Source organism: Rhinopithecus roxellana, chromosome 14, assembly GCF_007565055.1.
Source record: "Rhinopithecus roxellana isolate Shanxi Qingling chromosome 14, ASM756505v1, whole genome shotgun sequence".
NCBI lineage: Eukaryota > Metazoa > Chordata > Mammalia > Primates > Cercopithecidae > Rhinopithecus > Rhinopithecus roxellana.
The window spans coordinates 87,900,305-87,917,617 of NC_044562.1; the positions used below are offsets into that span (position 1 = coordinate 87,900,305).

General features: G+C 41.7%; 1 protein-coding gene across 9 annotated transcripts in view; it reads left to right on the top strand.

Moving 5' to 3' along the window:
• Positions 1 to 11: 11 nt before the first annotated feature.
• The window catches only part of NIF3L1 (NGG1 interacting factor 3 like 1), a 47,851-nt gene continuing 30,549 nt past the window's right edge, over positions 12 to 17,313 (top strand). For 3 of the 9 annotated variants that reach the window (XM_030916347.1, XM_030916349.1, XM_030916348.1), the window contains exons 1-6: positions 657 to 778; positions 2,545 to 3,006; positions 3,858 to 4,020; positions 7,340 to 7,466; positions 9,110 to 9,248; positions 11,744 to 11,827. In XM_030916347.1, the coding sequence (XP_030772207.1) occupies positions 2,571 to 3,006; positions 3,858 to 4,020; positions 7,340 to 7,466; positions 9,110 to 9,248; positions 11,744 to 11,827 (949 nt within the window). In that variant the 5' untranslated portion in view covers positions 657 to 778; positions 2,545 to 2,570. Of the gene's footprint in view, positions 308 to 648; positions 779 to 1,168; positions 1,225 to 2,544; positions 3,007 to 3,857; positions 4,021 to 7,339; positions 7,467 to 9,109; positions 9,249 to 11,743; positions 11,828 to 15,857; positions 16,288 to 17,313 lie in introns of those variants that run through there. The other 6 variants (XM_010373461.2, XM_010373467.2, XM_030916345.1 and 3 more) reach the window with 6 other exon arrangements.

Here is a 17,313-nt window from a genome sequence, read left to right on the forward strand (position 1 = left end):
CAGAGCGCCGACGCAGGACCGGAAGTGACGCAGCGAAGTTTCCGGGACTGGTGAGTAGTTGGCGATTTAAAAACCCGCAAGTGTAGTTGTGACCTTCGCGGTAGGTGCCGGTTGGGGTCGGCTGTGATTGTTATGTTGGTGCTGCAGAGCAGGGCAGAAGAGGTTGGGTCAGAAAACTGCCCTGCCGCACGAGAGCACAGCGCACTAGTGGGTCAGGTGTCCTGACTCAGACTTACTGGCTGTGTCTCGTGGTTTTTCACTGTCCTGGAAAAGGCCTGAAGTGGCACTGAAATGAGGCATAGATGAGGTAATGTTGAGGGAGCGGTTTGCAAGTTGCAAAGGGGCCCTACTGATGCTACTTAATACTAAACAGTGCTTACTTTAGGACAGGAGCTGTTTCCAGCTTTACATATAAATCTCGCGATATTATGGCCTGGGCACTACCTTTAAGGAGGAAAATGCATAGGTTAAGTCATTTACCTGTTGTTGCACAGCTCTGGCTCTCGGATTCAGACTGGCTTCAGAGTCGGTGCTCTTAACCACCACACTATCCTGCCTCCTGTTGTCGTCGTTGACTGTGGCCATGTAGCCTCGCAGTTTCCTCATCTGTTGCAGTAAATAACTCAAAACCTGAATGGTGGCCCACTAGGGTTTCACTTTCGAGCTTGCCAGACGTAGAAGATGCTGGAGAACGGAGTACTATGAGGACCCTTAGAAGATCTTCCACGGCCGCGGTGGCTCACCCCTGTAATCCCAGCACTCTTGGAGGCCGAGGCAGGTGAATCACTTAAGTGCAGGAGTTTGAGACCAGCCTAGGCAACATGGTTAATCCCCATCTCTGCTAAAAATACAAAAATTAGCCAGGTGTGGTGTTCCGCGCCTGTAGTCCGAGCTACTCAGGAGGCTGAAGTGGGAGGATCTGCTTGAGCTCAGGAAGTCGAGGCTGCAGTGAGCAGAGATCACGCCACTGCACTGCAGCCTAGTCGACTAGTGAAACAGTGTCTCAAAAAGCAAACAAAAACTTCCAAGACCTCGAGTGGTTTTTGGAGACCCCATATCACTTCAAATAATGTATTAAATAAGCATCCTCATCTCATTAAATAGAAACGTTGAAAAATTGCTTTTGGAATAATTGGCTTAGAGATATTTCATCAAATTTACAGTTGGCTATGCTTTCTTATTGTGCATACTGTGAAATGCTTTTCTTCAAACAGTTTATAAGTGGTAAGTTTAAGAAGGGTTGACAGCTTTATCTTTTGTGGTTATTTGATTAAACATTTACTAATTGTGCATATTTTGGAGCCAGCAGTTTTTTTCTACCTTTCCATTGCCCTCCCACCTTCCCTCTTTTGCCAACCTTTTCAGTTCCTTGTTGGATGTAGATATTTAGAAGGCTTACAGGCTGCGTGGGAAAAGTACCCTATACCTTACCCTCTTCCACCTCTTGAGCCTGGCCTTTGTGTAGCAAATGTTGCTTAAGGGGCAGTGGCTTCTCCCTTCTTCTGCCTTGACCCTGCCCATTTGTAGAGTGACCTGCCTATGTATTCCTTGATTCTTGATTCTGATAAAGCACTTGACATTTTAAACATTCTTTTTTTTTTTTTTTGAGACGGAGTCGCACTCTGTTGCCCAGGCCATAGTGCTGTGGTGCGATCTTGGCTCACTGCAACCTCCGCCTCCCCGGTTCAAGCGATTCTCCTGCCTCAGCCTCCCAAGTAGCTGGTACTATAGGTGCACGCCACCATACCCAGCTAATTTTTGTATTTTTAGTAGAGACGGGGTTTCACCATGTTGGCCAAGATGGTCTTTATCTCTTGACCTCGTGATCCTCCTGCCTCGGCCTCCCAAAGTGCTGGGATTACAGGCGCCCCGCCACATTCTGTTTTTTGGTAAAGCACATTGTAATGTCAGCATATACCACCCCAACTCCAAATTCTGTTGCAATCAGGGGAGGTGGGCAGTGTCATTCTATGCAGTAAGCATTTAGTGCTGGCTTATATTAGCGATACTGAGATTTATTAAAGATAATTCCTATTCCATAGTAGCTTTAGCATAATGGGCACACACAATTATGAGAATACTGAGCGGTGGGGAGCCTTGCGAAGGATGCTGAAAAGGGAGGTCAAGAAAAGTTTTATTTAAGAAGTTGAAGGGGGTTTGGGAAAAGAAAGGGTAATGTTTAGAGAAAGGGATTAGGGAGGAGGTTGGTTGAAGCAAGGGTAGGGAGAATAAGAACAAGGGTGTGTGAGGCAGGAGATGGGATGGGCGTTTGTGTATTATGTACCAGGCTTTGCTAGGTTACATAATTCATTTGCTCCTCTGGATGGTCTGTGAGGTGGGCTATAGTATCTCCGTTTCATAGGTGAGAAAACAAGATTGGAGAGGTTAAATGGCTTACCTTAGCTACTGTGTGCTGGTAAGTGGCAGAGCCACTATTTGAACCCAGATCTCTATGATGACAGCTCTTATGCCCATATGCTTTGATGCCTCAAAGATCCAGGCCTAAAGTGTACCTGTGTACCATTTTCTTTGTTTTGACTTCAGAAACTTGAACTTTACCTGATTTCTGTATGTTGTCATCTTGTGTACGCCCGGTCCCCACAATAGTCCGGTTTGTGGATTCCCTGATCTGCAGTTCTTCCCGTTCCTTCATGGATTTGAAGGCTCTCCTTTCTTCCTTGAATGACTTTGCATCCCTCTCCTTTGCTGAGAGTTGGGACAATGTTGGATTACTGGTGGAACCAAGCCCACCACATACTGTAAATACACTCTTCCTGACCAATGATCTGACTGAGGAAGTGATGGAGGAGGTGCTGCAAAAGAAGGCAGACCTCATTCTCTCCTACCATCCGCCTATCTTCCGACCCATGAAGCGCATAACCTGGAACACCTGGAAGGAGCGCCTGGTGATCCAGGCTCTGGAGAACAGAGTCGGTATCTACTCTCCTCACACAGCCTATGATGCCGCACCCCAGGGCGTCAACAACTGGTTGGCTAAAGGGCTTGGTGAGAAGCCTCTTTCATATTTGATATTTTCCCTGCAAATACTTTGAAACCTTAGAATGTCTTTCCAGTAAAGTTTTAACTGCTTTAGGGTTGGGGAGGGTATGATTCCATTTTTGTATAATAAATTTAAAATAATGTTGCTGAAATTTGGCAGTTAAATTACATTTGAAAAAGGAAACTTTTTTATTCTTATGGAGTTAGGAGAGCAGAAGTCTTCCTTACTGGACTGAACTTCGTGATTCCTCACTTTTGTGGCACAATGCCTGTCACCCAGGCACTTGAAAAATGCTTGTTGAATTGAAAGCTCAGGCCTCTCCAGAATGCACTTGATTGATAAATCAGGCAAATAGACATCTGGGTTTTAGTGAATGTTTTTAGTGAATGTTTACTTATGCCTAGGGAATGATGTATGGATTTTAGCTTTACTTTAGTCAGTCTTTCGGTTACTCATTTTGGGCTGAAGCTTTTATGATGATATCTGGATTAATGTGGTCAAATTTGCAACCTGAATGATGGTTTACATGGGTAGATTTACCAAACAGTAGACCATTCTGTGTATTATCTGAAAATGTATGAATCAGTCTTTCTTGTCCAATTTTTTAGAGACTTAAGAATCTTTTGGAAAATAATTCTGAAAATAATTTGATTTTGTACATCCATACCAAAGCCCTAGGGGACTGGTGATGTATATCTAAAGGATATATGTATATGTGTGTATGTCATATAAGCATGAGAATGAATCTTTTAAAAAAATCATTTCTTAGAAATTTTGCCTATAATAGTTTATCTTACTTTTAAATGTTAACCTCTAACCCCCCAAAACTCCCGTTTTCCCACAATATTTTCTCTAGGAGCTTGTACCTCCAGGCCCATACATCCTTCCAAAGCTCCCAACTACCCTACAGAGGGAAACCACCGAGTAGAATTCAACGTTAACCACACCCAAGCCCTGGACAAAGTCATGTCTGCAGTGAAAGGAATTGACGATGTTTCTGTCACTTCTTTTTCTGCTAGGTACAATTTATTTTTCTCTTTTTTTGTGTGTGTATTTATTTGTAAGCATCTTCCTTACAAAGTCTGTAACCCTAGTATTTAGGCTTGAAACAAATAATTTTCTCTGGAGTTGGTTTACAAAGCAGCATACTCCTCTTTTGTCTGTGGGTCCTGGAGACCTATGGAATTTCTTCAAAACAATAAAAACAATAAGTAACACTTTACTAAGTATTTTCTATGTCAGGGAACTATACTATGCATTTTATATAGAGTATTTCTAATCCTGGTGATGTTCAAAGATAGTTGTTTTCACTTTAGAGAACATAGATCCTAGTGATGTGATGATGAGGCTTTTATTGGTTCCCAGCAAATCGGTGATTTCCAAGCACTTTCTTTGTTTTTTATATTTATCTTTACATTTTAAATATATATTTTCGTAAATCAGTTTTTTTATTTAACATCATGGGAAATACTTTTCTAAATAATCTTTTTTTGTTTGTTTTAAGAGACTCCCAGGCTGGGCGCGGTGGCTCACACCTATAATCCCAGCACTTTGGGAGGCCAAGGCTGGTGGATCACCTGAGGTCAGTAGTTCGAGACCAGCCTGACCAACATGGAGAAACCCCGTCTCTACTAAAAATACAAAATTAGCTGGGCTTGGTGGCACATGCCTGTAATCCCAGCTACTCGGGAGGCTGAGGCAGGCGAATCACTTGAACCTGGGAGCCGGAGGTTGCAGCGAGCCGAGATCGCTCCATTGCACTCCAGTCTGGGCAACAAGAGTGAGACTCTATCTCAAAAAAAAAAAAAAAGCGATTCCCATGCTGGAGTGCAGTGGTATGATCGTAGCTTGCCATGGCTTTAGGCTGCTGGCCTCAAGCAGTCCTCCCACCTCAGCCTCTTAATTAGCTGGGACTATAGGTGCCAAGCACTTCAAGGGAAAAATACATTAAGTGCCTCTTTATAAGGTCAATCGTTATTTAGGGCAGAGATAGGAGTTTTTTTGGTTGGTTTATTATTTATTTATTATTATTTTTGAGACAAAGTCTAGGTCTGTCACCCAGGTTGGAGTGCAGTGGCGCAATCTTGGCTCACTGCAACCTCCGCTTCCCTGGTTCAAGCGCCCGCCACCATTCCTGGCTAATTTTTTTTTGTATTTTTGGTAGAGATGGGGTTTCATCATGTTGGGTGGGTTGGTCTTGAACTCCTGACCTCGTGATCTGCCTGCCTTAGCCTCCCAAAGTGCTGGGATTATAGGTGTGAGCCACGGTGCCCAGCTGCTTTTTTATTTTTTATTTTTGAGAGACAAGGTCTCACTTTGTCACCCAGGCTGCAGTGCAGTGGCATGATCACAGCCCTCACAGGCTCAAGCCATCCTCCCACCTCAGCCTCCCTAATAGCTGGGACTATAGGTGTAACTTGCCACCATGCCTGGCTAATTTTTATATCTTTTGTAGAGACAGGGTTTTGACTTGTTGTCTAGCCTGGTGTCAAACTCCTGGGCTCAAGCCATGTGTCCACCTTGATTTCCTAAAGTGCTGGGATTACAGGCATGAGCCACTGCCCCCAGCCTAACCTCTCATTATTTTTAATTGCTTGTAGTGTTTCTTATTATGGATGAACGGTAGTTTCTTTAAGCATTCCTCTTCCTACTGATGGACTTTTAGTTCGATTCCAGTTTTTCCATATTGTAGATAATATCTGAGTTTTACCACTAGATAGGGGCCAAGGCATTGGTTTTCTTTCTTTTTTAAAAATTTCACAGATGATTGCAGAGTTTATAATTAATGCTTCCAGATTATCTTTAAAGGTGTCCTTTAGTTCTAGAATTTTTTTTTTTTTTTTTTTTTTGAGACGGAGTCTTGCTCCAGTCACCCAGGCTGCTGGAGTGCGGTGGCGCAATTTCCACTCACTGCAAGCTCCGCCTCCTGGGTTCACGCCATTCTCCTGCCTCAGCCTCCCGTGTAGCTGGGACTATAGGCACCCGCCACCGCGCCCGGCTAATTTTTGCATTTTTTTTAGTAGGGACAGGGTTTCACCTTAGTCAGGATGGTCTCGATCTTCTGACCTCGTGATCCACCCGTCTCGGCCTCCCAAAGTGCTGGGATTACAGGTTTGAGCCACCGCGCCCGGCCTAGTTCTAGAATTTTATGATTATATTTAGAATTTATGGTTAAATGTGAAACTTTCTTGATGCCAATAATTTTGGAGAGGCTCTGGAGGGTGATCCAAGGACCTCCCTGTGTGATTGTTAATGAGGTGCTTAAATGCAGATTTTTGTATTCATCTCAGATCTTGTAATTAGAATGGAGTTTGCCTGAGAATCTGTCCAGGACATTCTCGAATTTAATGTTTTAAAATTATCTCTAAGGCTTTAAAAAAATTCAGTTTGCCCCAGCCCCATTCGTAGATGTTCTGTTTCACTGGTTCTGTGGAAGGATCCAGCAGCTGTTATTTTAAGAAGCTAGAAGGAATTTTTTTTTTTTTTTTTTTTTTTTTTTTTTTTTTTTTTTTTAGACAGAGTCCTACTCTGTTGCCCAGATTGGAGTGCAGTGGCATGATCTCGGCTCACTGTAACCTCTGCCTCCCAGGTCCAAGTGATTCTCCTGCCTCAGCCTCCCCAGTGGCTGGGACTACAGGCACCCCCCACCACGCCCGGCTATTTTTTTTTTTGTATTTTTGGTGGAGATGGGGTTTTACCATGTTGGCCAGGCTGGTCTTGAACTCCTGATCTCAGGTGATCCACCTACCTCGGCCTCCCAAAGTGCTGGGATTACAGGTGTGAGCCACTGTGCCTGGCCTTTTTTTTTTTTTAACTTCAATTTTTTAATAAAAAAAAAAATGGGGTCCTGCTATGTTGCCCGGGCTGGTCTCGAACTCCTGGGCTCAAGTGATCCGCCCACCTTGGCCTCCCAAAATGCTGGGATTACAGGTGTGAGCCACCGCACCCAGCCAGGAAATTTCTGATGCACAATCGGGATTGAGAACAGTTCTTGAACAGTGGTTTCAAAGTGAGGTCTCTGGAACAGCAATATCAGCATCACCTGGAACTTGTTAGAAAGGTAAACTCTCAGACCCCCACCTAGATATAATGAATCAGAAACTCCAGGGGTGGGACCCAGCAATCTTGTGTTTTAATAATCCTCCAGGTGATTCTGATGCATAGTAGAGTTAGAGAAATGCAATTCTAGAAAATGGATTAGTTTCAGATTAGTTAGTTAGTTAAATCCTTAGTTCCACATAAATCTAATCTCCTATTATAGTAAGTTTGTAAACTGTGGATTACGTAAAATACATTTTGGCTATATTTGTCCTAAATGGAGTGATTTTTCCCCCCTAGGATTGATAATGAGGAACAAACACGGATTAGTCTGAATTGTACTCAGAAGGCTTTGATGCAGGTGGTAGATTTTCTTTCTCAGAACAAACAACTTTATCAGAAGACAGAAATTCTGTCGCTGGAGAAGGTAATAAAAATATTTTGTATTTGATCTTAAAATACTGTGCATTTTCAGCTTTATTGAGGTATAACTGATATACTCAGAATTGTACATATTTGATGTGTACAGTTTGATAAGTATCATTACTTTGCATTTTTCTTCAGCAAATTCATTTGTAAATTATTAGATCAACAGGCCATTCACTGTTACCTAAAGTACAAAATAGCAATGAGAGCATAATATTCTCTAGGAAGTAATTGAGAAAGGGAGACATTCCAGGAATAGGAAAATACTGGTACTTCTTCAGGGTTACAGATTTGGTTACAGGTTTGCTCTCTCTTTATTTTATATCCTCTGCCTGGACCATGTCATTCACTCTTTCACTTGATAGCCATTTGTATGATGATAATTCCTATCTTTACTTTTTGGCTTAGAATGCTTTCTTAAGGGAAAAAATGACAAGAATCCATATTTTCAACTACTTTCTGGATGTTTTGCACTTACAGAGCCCACAGGTATTTCAAATTCAATATATCCAAATACTTTATCCCTGTGCCACTCCCCCTTTTTTTAATATATATTTCATATTTCAGTATCATTATCTACTTTAGTTTCCAAGTTTTCATACTCCTCCTTGACTCCAAGCCCTGCTGATTCTGGCCTCATATCTATACAGTGTTTCTCCTCTGTATTGGCTCTGCCACCACAGTAGTTGAAACTCTCATTTTCTGTGATGAGAGTTGTCTCACCGAGCATCTAGGAGGCAGTCCAGGCGCTTTAGCATGGTGTCGGAAGCCCTTAATGATCTGCTACAGCCTGGGCCTGCAGCCTCCTCTCCTTCCACAGCACGTGCTCTGCACAGTAGCCATACTGTCTTCTTTTGGATCTACCCCGACAGAGTGTTCTCTCAAGTCTTTGGCACCTTTGTCCATGTTCTCTCTGTTTAGAGTGCCTTTCTTCATCTCATTGTACCTCTGTCCTGCCACACTGCACTTGACATCACCCCCTTTCAAATTTTATTTCCTCCTTTTTAACTCTTTTAGGGTTTTCCCTAAGACCTGAGTCCTTCCTCCAAGTACTCCCCAAGCCTCCGAAGTCACAGCTCATTTAGTTTGTCATTCCTTGTGCTGCTGCAACTGTAGAACCTACCTTGAATTTAAACCGTTTTATTATTTTGTTTAATTAATTAATTTATTTTTGAGGCAGGGTCTGGCTCTGTCCCCAGGCTGGAGTGTGGTGGTATAATCTCAGCTCACCTCTGCCTCTTGGGTAGCTCAAGCCCACCTCCCATTCAGCCTCCCAAGAAGCTGGGACTACAGGTGCATGCCACCATGCCTGGCTAATTTTTGGATTTTTTAATGGAGATGAAGTCTCACTATGTTGCCCAGGCTGGTCTCAAACTCCTGAGCTCAAACAATCCACCCACCTCAGCCTCCCAAAGTGCTAGGATTATAGGCATGAGCCATCATGCCTGGCCTGATTATTGATTTAAACATCTGCCTTCCTAGGAAACTGTGAGCTCCTAGAAGAATGGTTTTGTCAAGTTTGTATCCCCACATTTAGCCTGGAGCTTGCTGTAGTAACCTCACAGTGTGCATACTGATTGATTTTAGCATTTGTTGTTTTAGGACTGACAGTGGACACCGTTTCTAACTTCTGTTTCTCCTCAGCCTTTGCTTCTACATACTGGAATGGGACGGTTATGCACACTGGATGAATCTGTCTCCTTGGCAACCATGATTGATCGAATCAAAAGACACCTAAAACTGTCTCATATTCGCTTAGCCCTTGGGGTGGGGAGAACCTTAGGTAAATATTGCTCCTTCATTTATCCAGTATGCCTACTGTTAACATTGGACAAAGGTTGAAACTCTTGATTGTATTAATATGTGATAGAGAATGTGTTAGCAGCTCATAGGAGATCATTGGTTTACTTTATTGGTTAGGGTAGGCCAGGTTCTGCTGTGGAATACATCTCATTGGCCTAATCAATGAGATTTATTTCTCTGTCATGCTATGTGTTCATTTCAAGTTGGTTATTGTAGGAAGTCTGGCCATTGTAGACTGGTTGTTGTTGCAGAGGGAGAGAGTTTTGCAGGGTCTTAAACCAACAGTTTAAAATTCCAGGAAACATGTTCATTTCTGCTCAACTTATTTTCTAGAATTAGTCATGTTATCCAATACAACCAAGGGAGGCATAAAGTGCAGTCTTACCATATGTCAGGAAGAGAGCTGGAATCATGATTACTACAATTACAACATAAATTTTGCACTTATAAGACTGGTAATATTTTCTAGTGAGGTGCCACTGAGTGATCTGATTCATTGCAGTTTCTAAGTCTTGTAGTTTTTTCTTCTGGCCTTTCCTGGTACTTTTTTTTTTTTTTTTTTTTTTTTTGAGACGGAGTCTTGCTCTGTCGCCCAGGCTGGAGTGCAATGGCGCGATCTGGGCTCACTGCAAGCTCTGCCTTCCGGGTTCACGCCATTCTCCTGCCTCAGCCTCCTGAGTAGCTGGGACTACAGGCACCCGCCACTATGCCGGGCTAATTTTTTTGTATCTTTAGTAGAGATGGGGTTTCACTGTGTTAGCCAGGATGGTCTCGATCTCCTGACCTCGTGATCCGCCCGTCTCAGCCTCCCAAAGTGCTGGGATTACAGGCGTGAGCCACCGCACCCGGCTTCCCGGTACTTTTGAGAACAAAAAGAGTGAACAGACATTTGTTCAACACCTGCAGTGAACCTAGCACTGTACTGTCTGTCCTGAGTGTGTGAGCTCCCACTGGCAAAAGCAGTATGGCATAGCGGTTATAGGTATAGATTCTGAGCTCAGACAACCTGGCTTCAGATTTGTCTGTCCTGTCTGTTTGCTGCATGTCTTTGACAAGTTGTTTATGCCCTCTGTGTGCCAGTAGCCTCATCAGTAAAAACTGCATTAATAATAAAACCTAACTCAGAGGGTGGTAGTATAATCCATGTGACATGGCACAGTGACTGGCTCACATTAAGTATAGTTAAAGTGCTAGCTGTTGTTAGCTTTGTGGTTGGTACTATTTCTCCTATGTTATAGGTGAACAGTGTTGGTTCAGAGAGATAAGTAACTGTATTAGTTCGTTCTCACGCTGCTATGAAGAAATGCCCAAGACTGGGTAATTTATAAAGAAAAGAGGTTTAATTGACTCACAGTTCTGCATGGCTGGGGAGGCCACAGAAAACTTACAATCATGGTGGAAGGCACCTCTTCTCAGGGTGGCAGAAGAGAGAATGAGTGCAAGCGAGGGAAATGCCAGACGCTTATGAAACCATCACATCTCATAAGACTCACGCGTTATCACGAGAACAGCATGGGGGAACTGCCCCCATGACCCAATTACCTCCACCTGGTCCTGCCCTGGACCCGTGGGAATTATGGGGATTACTGTTGAAGGTGAGGTTTGGATGGGGACACAGAGCCAAACCGTATGAGTAACTTATCCAAAAGTCCAGTTAGATCAAACAACCCAAGGGAGTTAGTGTCCAAAGAAAATGGATAGCAGAGGTGGGATTTGACTTCCAAAATAACTCCAAAGCCCCATCTTTGAGATACCGTGTTGCTGAACTGGAGTGACCACTGAAGAAGTGTCCATTTTAGAAACCCAAGTGCTAAATACTTGGATTTTGGTTCGAAAGTTGCGGTTATTTCTCTTTTCAGAGGATGCTTTTTGAGAATAAATAGTATATTTAAAAATATGTGCCAACTCCATTCGTAGCATTCCTCTTTTTCACTAGTCCTTTTAGTTCCTTAGCTTCCTCCCCGAGAATAGAGATAGTACTTGCCTACCTCTCACTGTTGTCTGAAGACCCAGGTGAGATTACTTTACCTAGCAACGTTGCAGTACTGCTTGGAGCTGCACCATTAGTACTATTCAGTGGTTTGTGAGTGTGCAGCCATGTCAAAGGAATAACGGTACTCCCTTCAGCAGCACATATACTAAAAATTGGATGATATAGATTAGCATGGCGCCTATGCAAAGATTACACGCAAATTGGTGCATTGTTGCATATTTTGTGCAATTCACAAAGGTTGTTAGTTAAAAAAAAAAAAAGGAATAATAACTGTACCTTGGGTTAGCTATGCAATATCAAAAGAATGACCTGTTTGCTTATATTAAAACATTTTTTTTTTAAATGCAGAAAGAACAATTCATATATTCGTTATGAGACCAGGAGTGAAATCTGTATTATGTTTAGGATTCTTGGTACAAATTATAATAGTAAAAAGAAAGGGAATTGTAAAGTATTGGTCTCTTGTTTCCTTTGTCTTGAAGAGTCTCAAGTCAAAGTTGTGGCCCTGTGTGCTGGTTCTGGGAGCAGCGTTCTGCAGGGTGTCAAGGCGGACCTTTACCTCACAGGTAGGACAGACTTTGGATCTCTCTTGGTTTATTTTTTGCAAAATCAAAAATGGCAGATTTTAGGACAGTACCTGGCACATAGATGATACCTAATTAATGTTTTGTAAACTTGAACTAAACAGAAGCTACAACAGAACTGGGATATACTGCGTTCTTTGTGGAGGGATGAAATCATTGAACAATTTATTATCTCAAAAATTAATGGTCAGCATTTATTTTACCTACATTCTTCCTAAACTGTCCCAAACCTCTCAGATCTCATGTCAGTGGGATACTTTCCACCCTGTCACCTTAGCTAGGAAATGGTTCCTTTTAGCCTAAAGCCAATCATCAATTCCTATCAATTCAAGCTCCCAAATCTTTCTAGAATCTTCTCCCTTATCTCTATACAGGCACTGTCTCCTACTTGAAGTACAGCATCAACCCTCTAATGTTATCTTCTATATACGCTCCTGAAATTAACTTTTCACAGTGCATATTTGATGGTCTTGACTAAAAAGACTTCAGTGATTTCCTTCATCTGTCTGGTAGAGCCTGAACATTGCATCCTCTTTCCTGTACCCTTTGCATATGCTGTTTTCTCTGGTTAGAATGCCTTTTCCTTATGCTCCTCGTGATAAGTGAACACCCCCTCTGAGAAGCCTTCTCTGACACTGTCCTGCTTCTGCCTCTTGTGGGTCCCTATTACTTTGTCCTTGATCTCCAGTGTGCACTTCTGTTGGACAGTAATTGGCTCCTGGGCCTTACACTCTCTCCTTGAGGATACTACCTAATAGGTACTGGCTAATTTTTATTGAAAGAATTACTTCACGTAGTTACTACTTAGGAATGTGACCAAACATGGCCCATTATACCTGCAAAGGATTTGAAGGCATTTTAATGGGTTGCCAGTTTGTTTACCTCCTCCTTCTTAGGGTTAGGAGAGAATGAGTTAAAGAATTACTTTTCCCACTTCGAGGACCAGGCTCTAGACTCTTAGCCCTCTGGCCATTCCTTTGGCTACTTCCATGCTTCCCTTGCCTCTCACACCCATGCCTTGTTGTGTAGCACACTCTCTTACAAAGGCTGCTGCACTGAAAGCATTATCACATCCCAAAGTACCAAGGAGCAGCATCTGAGAAAGCCTGATGGAACTGCTCTAAACCAATAAATTGATTTAAAAAAAGAAAACATGTATGTGACTATTACCTATTTTCCATTCTTCTGAAGATAAAAGATTTGTGTAAGTCCTTAAATTTCTACCAGATTAAAGTGAAATTTCATTATGAATATCTTACAGCATTGTGTCTGGCTATTTTAAAATTCATTTTAGCATTTTACTTAGAAGGAATTTCAGACCTATGCAAAAGTTGCAAGAATAATACAATGAACTCCTCCTATATGCTCTTCACTTTGGTTACTAATGGTTATATTCTGCCATATTTGTACATTCTTTATGTACATATTATATATGTGTCTATATACATTTGTGTATGCATGTATAGATATATAATATACAATATACAAGTTAAAATATGTTTTTTTAAATATATATATATATATAGATGTATTTCCCCCAGGACCATTTTGTAATCGATGGCAGACATGACAATTTCTTTACCTCTCAATACTTCAGTGTATAGTCTTCTAAGAACAAAGACATTCTAAGTCCATAGAACAATTATCAAATGAGGGAATTTAATATTGTTAAAACATTTACTTGATATACAGTCCATATTCACATTTTTCCAATTGATAAAAGTTTATAGCATTTCTTTTTCTGATCCATATGCAGCCCATGATCTCACATTGCATTTAGTTGTTATTAGTCTCCCTCAGTGTGGAATAGTTGCTCAGCTTTGTCTTCATAACATTGACATTTTAAAAAGAGTATAGGCTCTTTGTTTTGTGCTTCTCACTCGATTTGGGGTATCTGATTGTTTCCTCATAAATACTTTTTTAAAAACTAGTTTTTTAAAAAAATGATAAAATATAATATGTTCACAAAATAAATTCAGGCAGTTCCAAAATGTTAAAATGTCCTTCCTATCTCGCTGTGGGGAGAAATAGAAAATATTACCTGGCTAGCATTAGATGTCTCTGGTCTGTGAGGCATCGCTTTTGACTGTAACTTCAGAGATGCGAAGCCCCTCCTAAGGGACCTCTGCTGAACTTCATCACGCTTCCTGTGAGCCTGAGGCCGTGTTCTCATTGTATTAGGTTGTTAAGGGTAACACCCTGTAAGACCAGCAGATGGGGAGCCTGCTCCTTGCAAATATAAGTTCTCTCATTTGTCATTTCATTCTCCATTTGCTTTTCCTTTCTCAAGCTGCCATCCTGGGCCAAGCTTTTCTTTCCGTTGGCTTCAGCAATTATTGCAGGGTCTTCACTGATTTCCCCCCTTTCATGCCTTCTCCGGCCAGTGAGTTTGTCACAGTACAGGCAGCCAGACTTATCTTTCCTAAAACAAGGCTTCCAGCTGGGCCATCTTAGTGTCTTTTGCTTTTTACTTTTACTATTAGATGTTTTAAAAGGTGCTTGAATAAAAACTATTCCTTATAATGAAATGACACTTATTAGAAGAGTGTGGGGAACTGAAAAATTCTGGAATTAAGAAAACTTATTTTTTACTTACAGATGTTTTCTTGTGGGAAAATTAGAGAAAAAACTCAATTTTTTTTCCTAAGAACCTTTTTTTTTTCTTAAATTTGTATGCCCTTCTGTCTCTAAATACAGTTCAAAATTGTACTTTCTAAAGAACAAACCAAATTGTACACAATGCAGTTTTGCTTTTAAATTACAAGTTATCAAATTCACAAACTACATTTTTAAAAATTCAGAATATTGGGCTGGACACGGTGGCTCATGCCTGTAATCCCAGCACTTTGGGAGGCCGAGGCGGGCAGATCACTTGAGCCCAGGAGTTTGAGACCAGCCTGGCCAACGTGGCAAAACCCCATCTCTACTAAAAATAACAAAAATTAGCCAGGCTTGGTGGTGGGTGCCTGTAATTCCAGCTACTCGAGAGGCTGAGGCAGGAGAATCACTTGAACCCAGGAGGCAGAGGTTGCAGTGAGCTGAGATTATGCTACTGCACTCCAGCCTGGGCGACAGAGCAAAACTCTGTCTAAAAAAAATAAATACAAATATAAATAAATTAAAAATTCAGAATATTTGAGTTTTCCCCAAATCTTTTCACAACAGATGAGATTCCCTCCAGAGTTTCTAGGGATTTTGCTTAAGTCAAAGAAAAATACTTTGTTTTTAATCTGGAAATAAACTTAAAGTCATTTCATCCTTGTATATTAGACTAAGTTGACGACAGAAATTCTGGTGCTTACAAAGCATAAGTCTGCTGGGCAGTATACACAGAATGTCCTCCAGAGGTATTTATTACATAAGAGGCAGATTTTCTGAAGGCCTCATTTTACTTAGCAGTGGTCATTCATTTTACTGTGGAAACACAGTAAAATGGGTGTTTACAGATCTGGTTCTGACCAAATATGTTGGATTGGACAATCTGCCAAGGAAAAAGAAGTTGGAATTCTCAATGGGATGGCTTTTATTTTTATTTTATTATATTTTCAAGATAGAGTCTTGCTCTGTTACCCAGGTTGAAGTGCAGTGGTGCAATCTTGGCTCACTGCAACCTCCAGCCCCCGTACTGAAGCAATTCACCCGCCTCAGCCTCCTGAGTAGCTGGGATTACAGGCGCACGCCACCACACCCAGCTAATTTTTGTGTTTTTAGTAGAGATGGAGTTTCACCATGTTGGCCAGGCTGGTCTGGAACTCCTTAGCTCAGGTGACCCCCCTGCCTAGGCTTCCCAAACTGCTGGGATTACAGGCGTGAACCACCGCGCCCAGACTTTTCTGTTTTTAAGTTGGAGGACATAAAAGAAAACTGTACAGTACTTTCTAGATTTATAACAGTTCTGCTGTATTACATTCACTTTATATAGAATACAAACTTGGTATTTCTGCTTTTGTGTTTCCTCATTCCACAGATTCCATATCTAGCATTTAAGAATTTGCTCTTTCCTTTTTGGTAGGTGAGATGTCCCATCATGATATTTTGGATGCTGCTTCCCAAGGAATAAATGTCATCCTCTGTGAACATAGCAACACTGAACGAGGCTTTCTTTCTGACCTTCGAGATATGCTGGGTTCTCACTTGGAGAATAAGATAAATATTATCCTATCAGAGACTGACAGGGACCCTCTTCAGGTGGTATAATTGCAGAAACATCAGGATAACATTCTACAAATCAGTTGGATGCCAACTTGAATTTGTAACATGAGTCAGTGGGACTAGTGTGCTTCTAGAAGAGTGTCTTAGAGGGTATGATCATTTCCAGTTTGTTAATCTGATTCACCAAATGTTCTTTTTTTTTCTTTTTTTTTTTTTTTTGAGATGGAGTCTCACTCTGTCACCAGGCTGGAGTGCAGTGGCACGATCTTGGTTCATTGCAACCTCTGCCTCCCAGGTTCAAGCAGTTCTCCTGCCTCAGCCTCCTGAGCAGCTGGGACTATAGGTGCGTGCCACCGCACCCAGCTAATTTTTGTATTTTTAGTAGAGACAGGGTTTCACCTTGTTGGCCAGGCTGGTCTGGATCTCTTGACCTCGTGATCCACCCACCTCGGCCACCCAAAGTGCTGGGATTACAGGCCTGAGCCACCACGCCCCAGCAGATTCACCAAATGTTCTATCACTCATATGGTAAAACTGTAATGTAACTACCATATTAAATAACAAGTATTCACATAAACTCTAGGAAAGATTGAATAAAATCTGTTTACTTAACATTCTTGGGAAGGAGCTCAAGTGATTCTTTCCTTAGTTTAATTGTAGATGGGATGGGATGGATCCATTTGGGTATCTCTGCCCTTGCTTAATTTAACATTATGCTTGAAAAACTTGGGCTTGAATACTTCTTTCTAGGTAGTAGCCTCTTTGCAATGATAAGGTCTGTTTGTCCCTGTTCCTAGTTCTGCCTATAATCTAGTCTCTCACCTAAATTTCAGAATCAGAATGAGATTTATCAGGATGTCGTTTTAAAAATATATATATACACAATCATTATTCATATTACTATTACTTTATTGCTTTTTAGATGACTTACCTGTAATTTTTTTTTTCTTCCACAGTCCTTTGTTCCCAATTTCTGCTCTGTCACTTTCCTCTCTTGGGAATGAACTTGGCTGACACAGGCAGGGGGCAGGGCCAGGGAGTGAAATTCCAGAGCAGAAAGAAGTCAGATATCTCAAAATATCATCCTGCCCCATTTAATCTGGGCCCTTTCTCCACGTGGATGCCCTTTTCTAAACAGCGCCCGCACTGGGCTGCGAGGCCCCTGCCTGCCTCCACTGGTTGGGCAGGGCAGATACACCTTTCTCCACCCGAGGACTGCCGTTTTCAGATAATCTGGCTAAAGCAATATTCCCTCCAGTTTAGGCATTCTTGGATTGCCTTTATGATTTGTGCTGTTTTACCATACCACATATAAT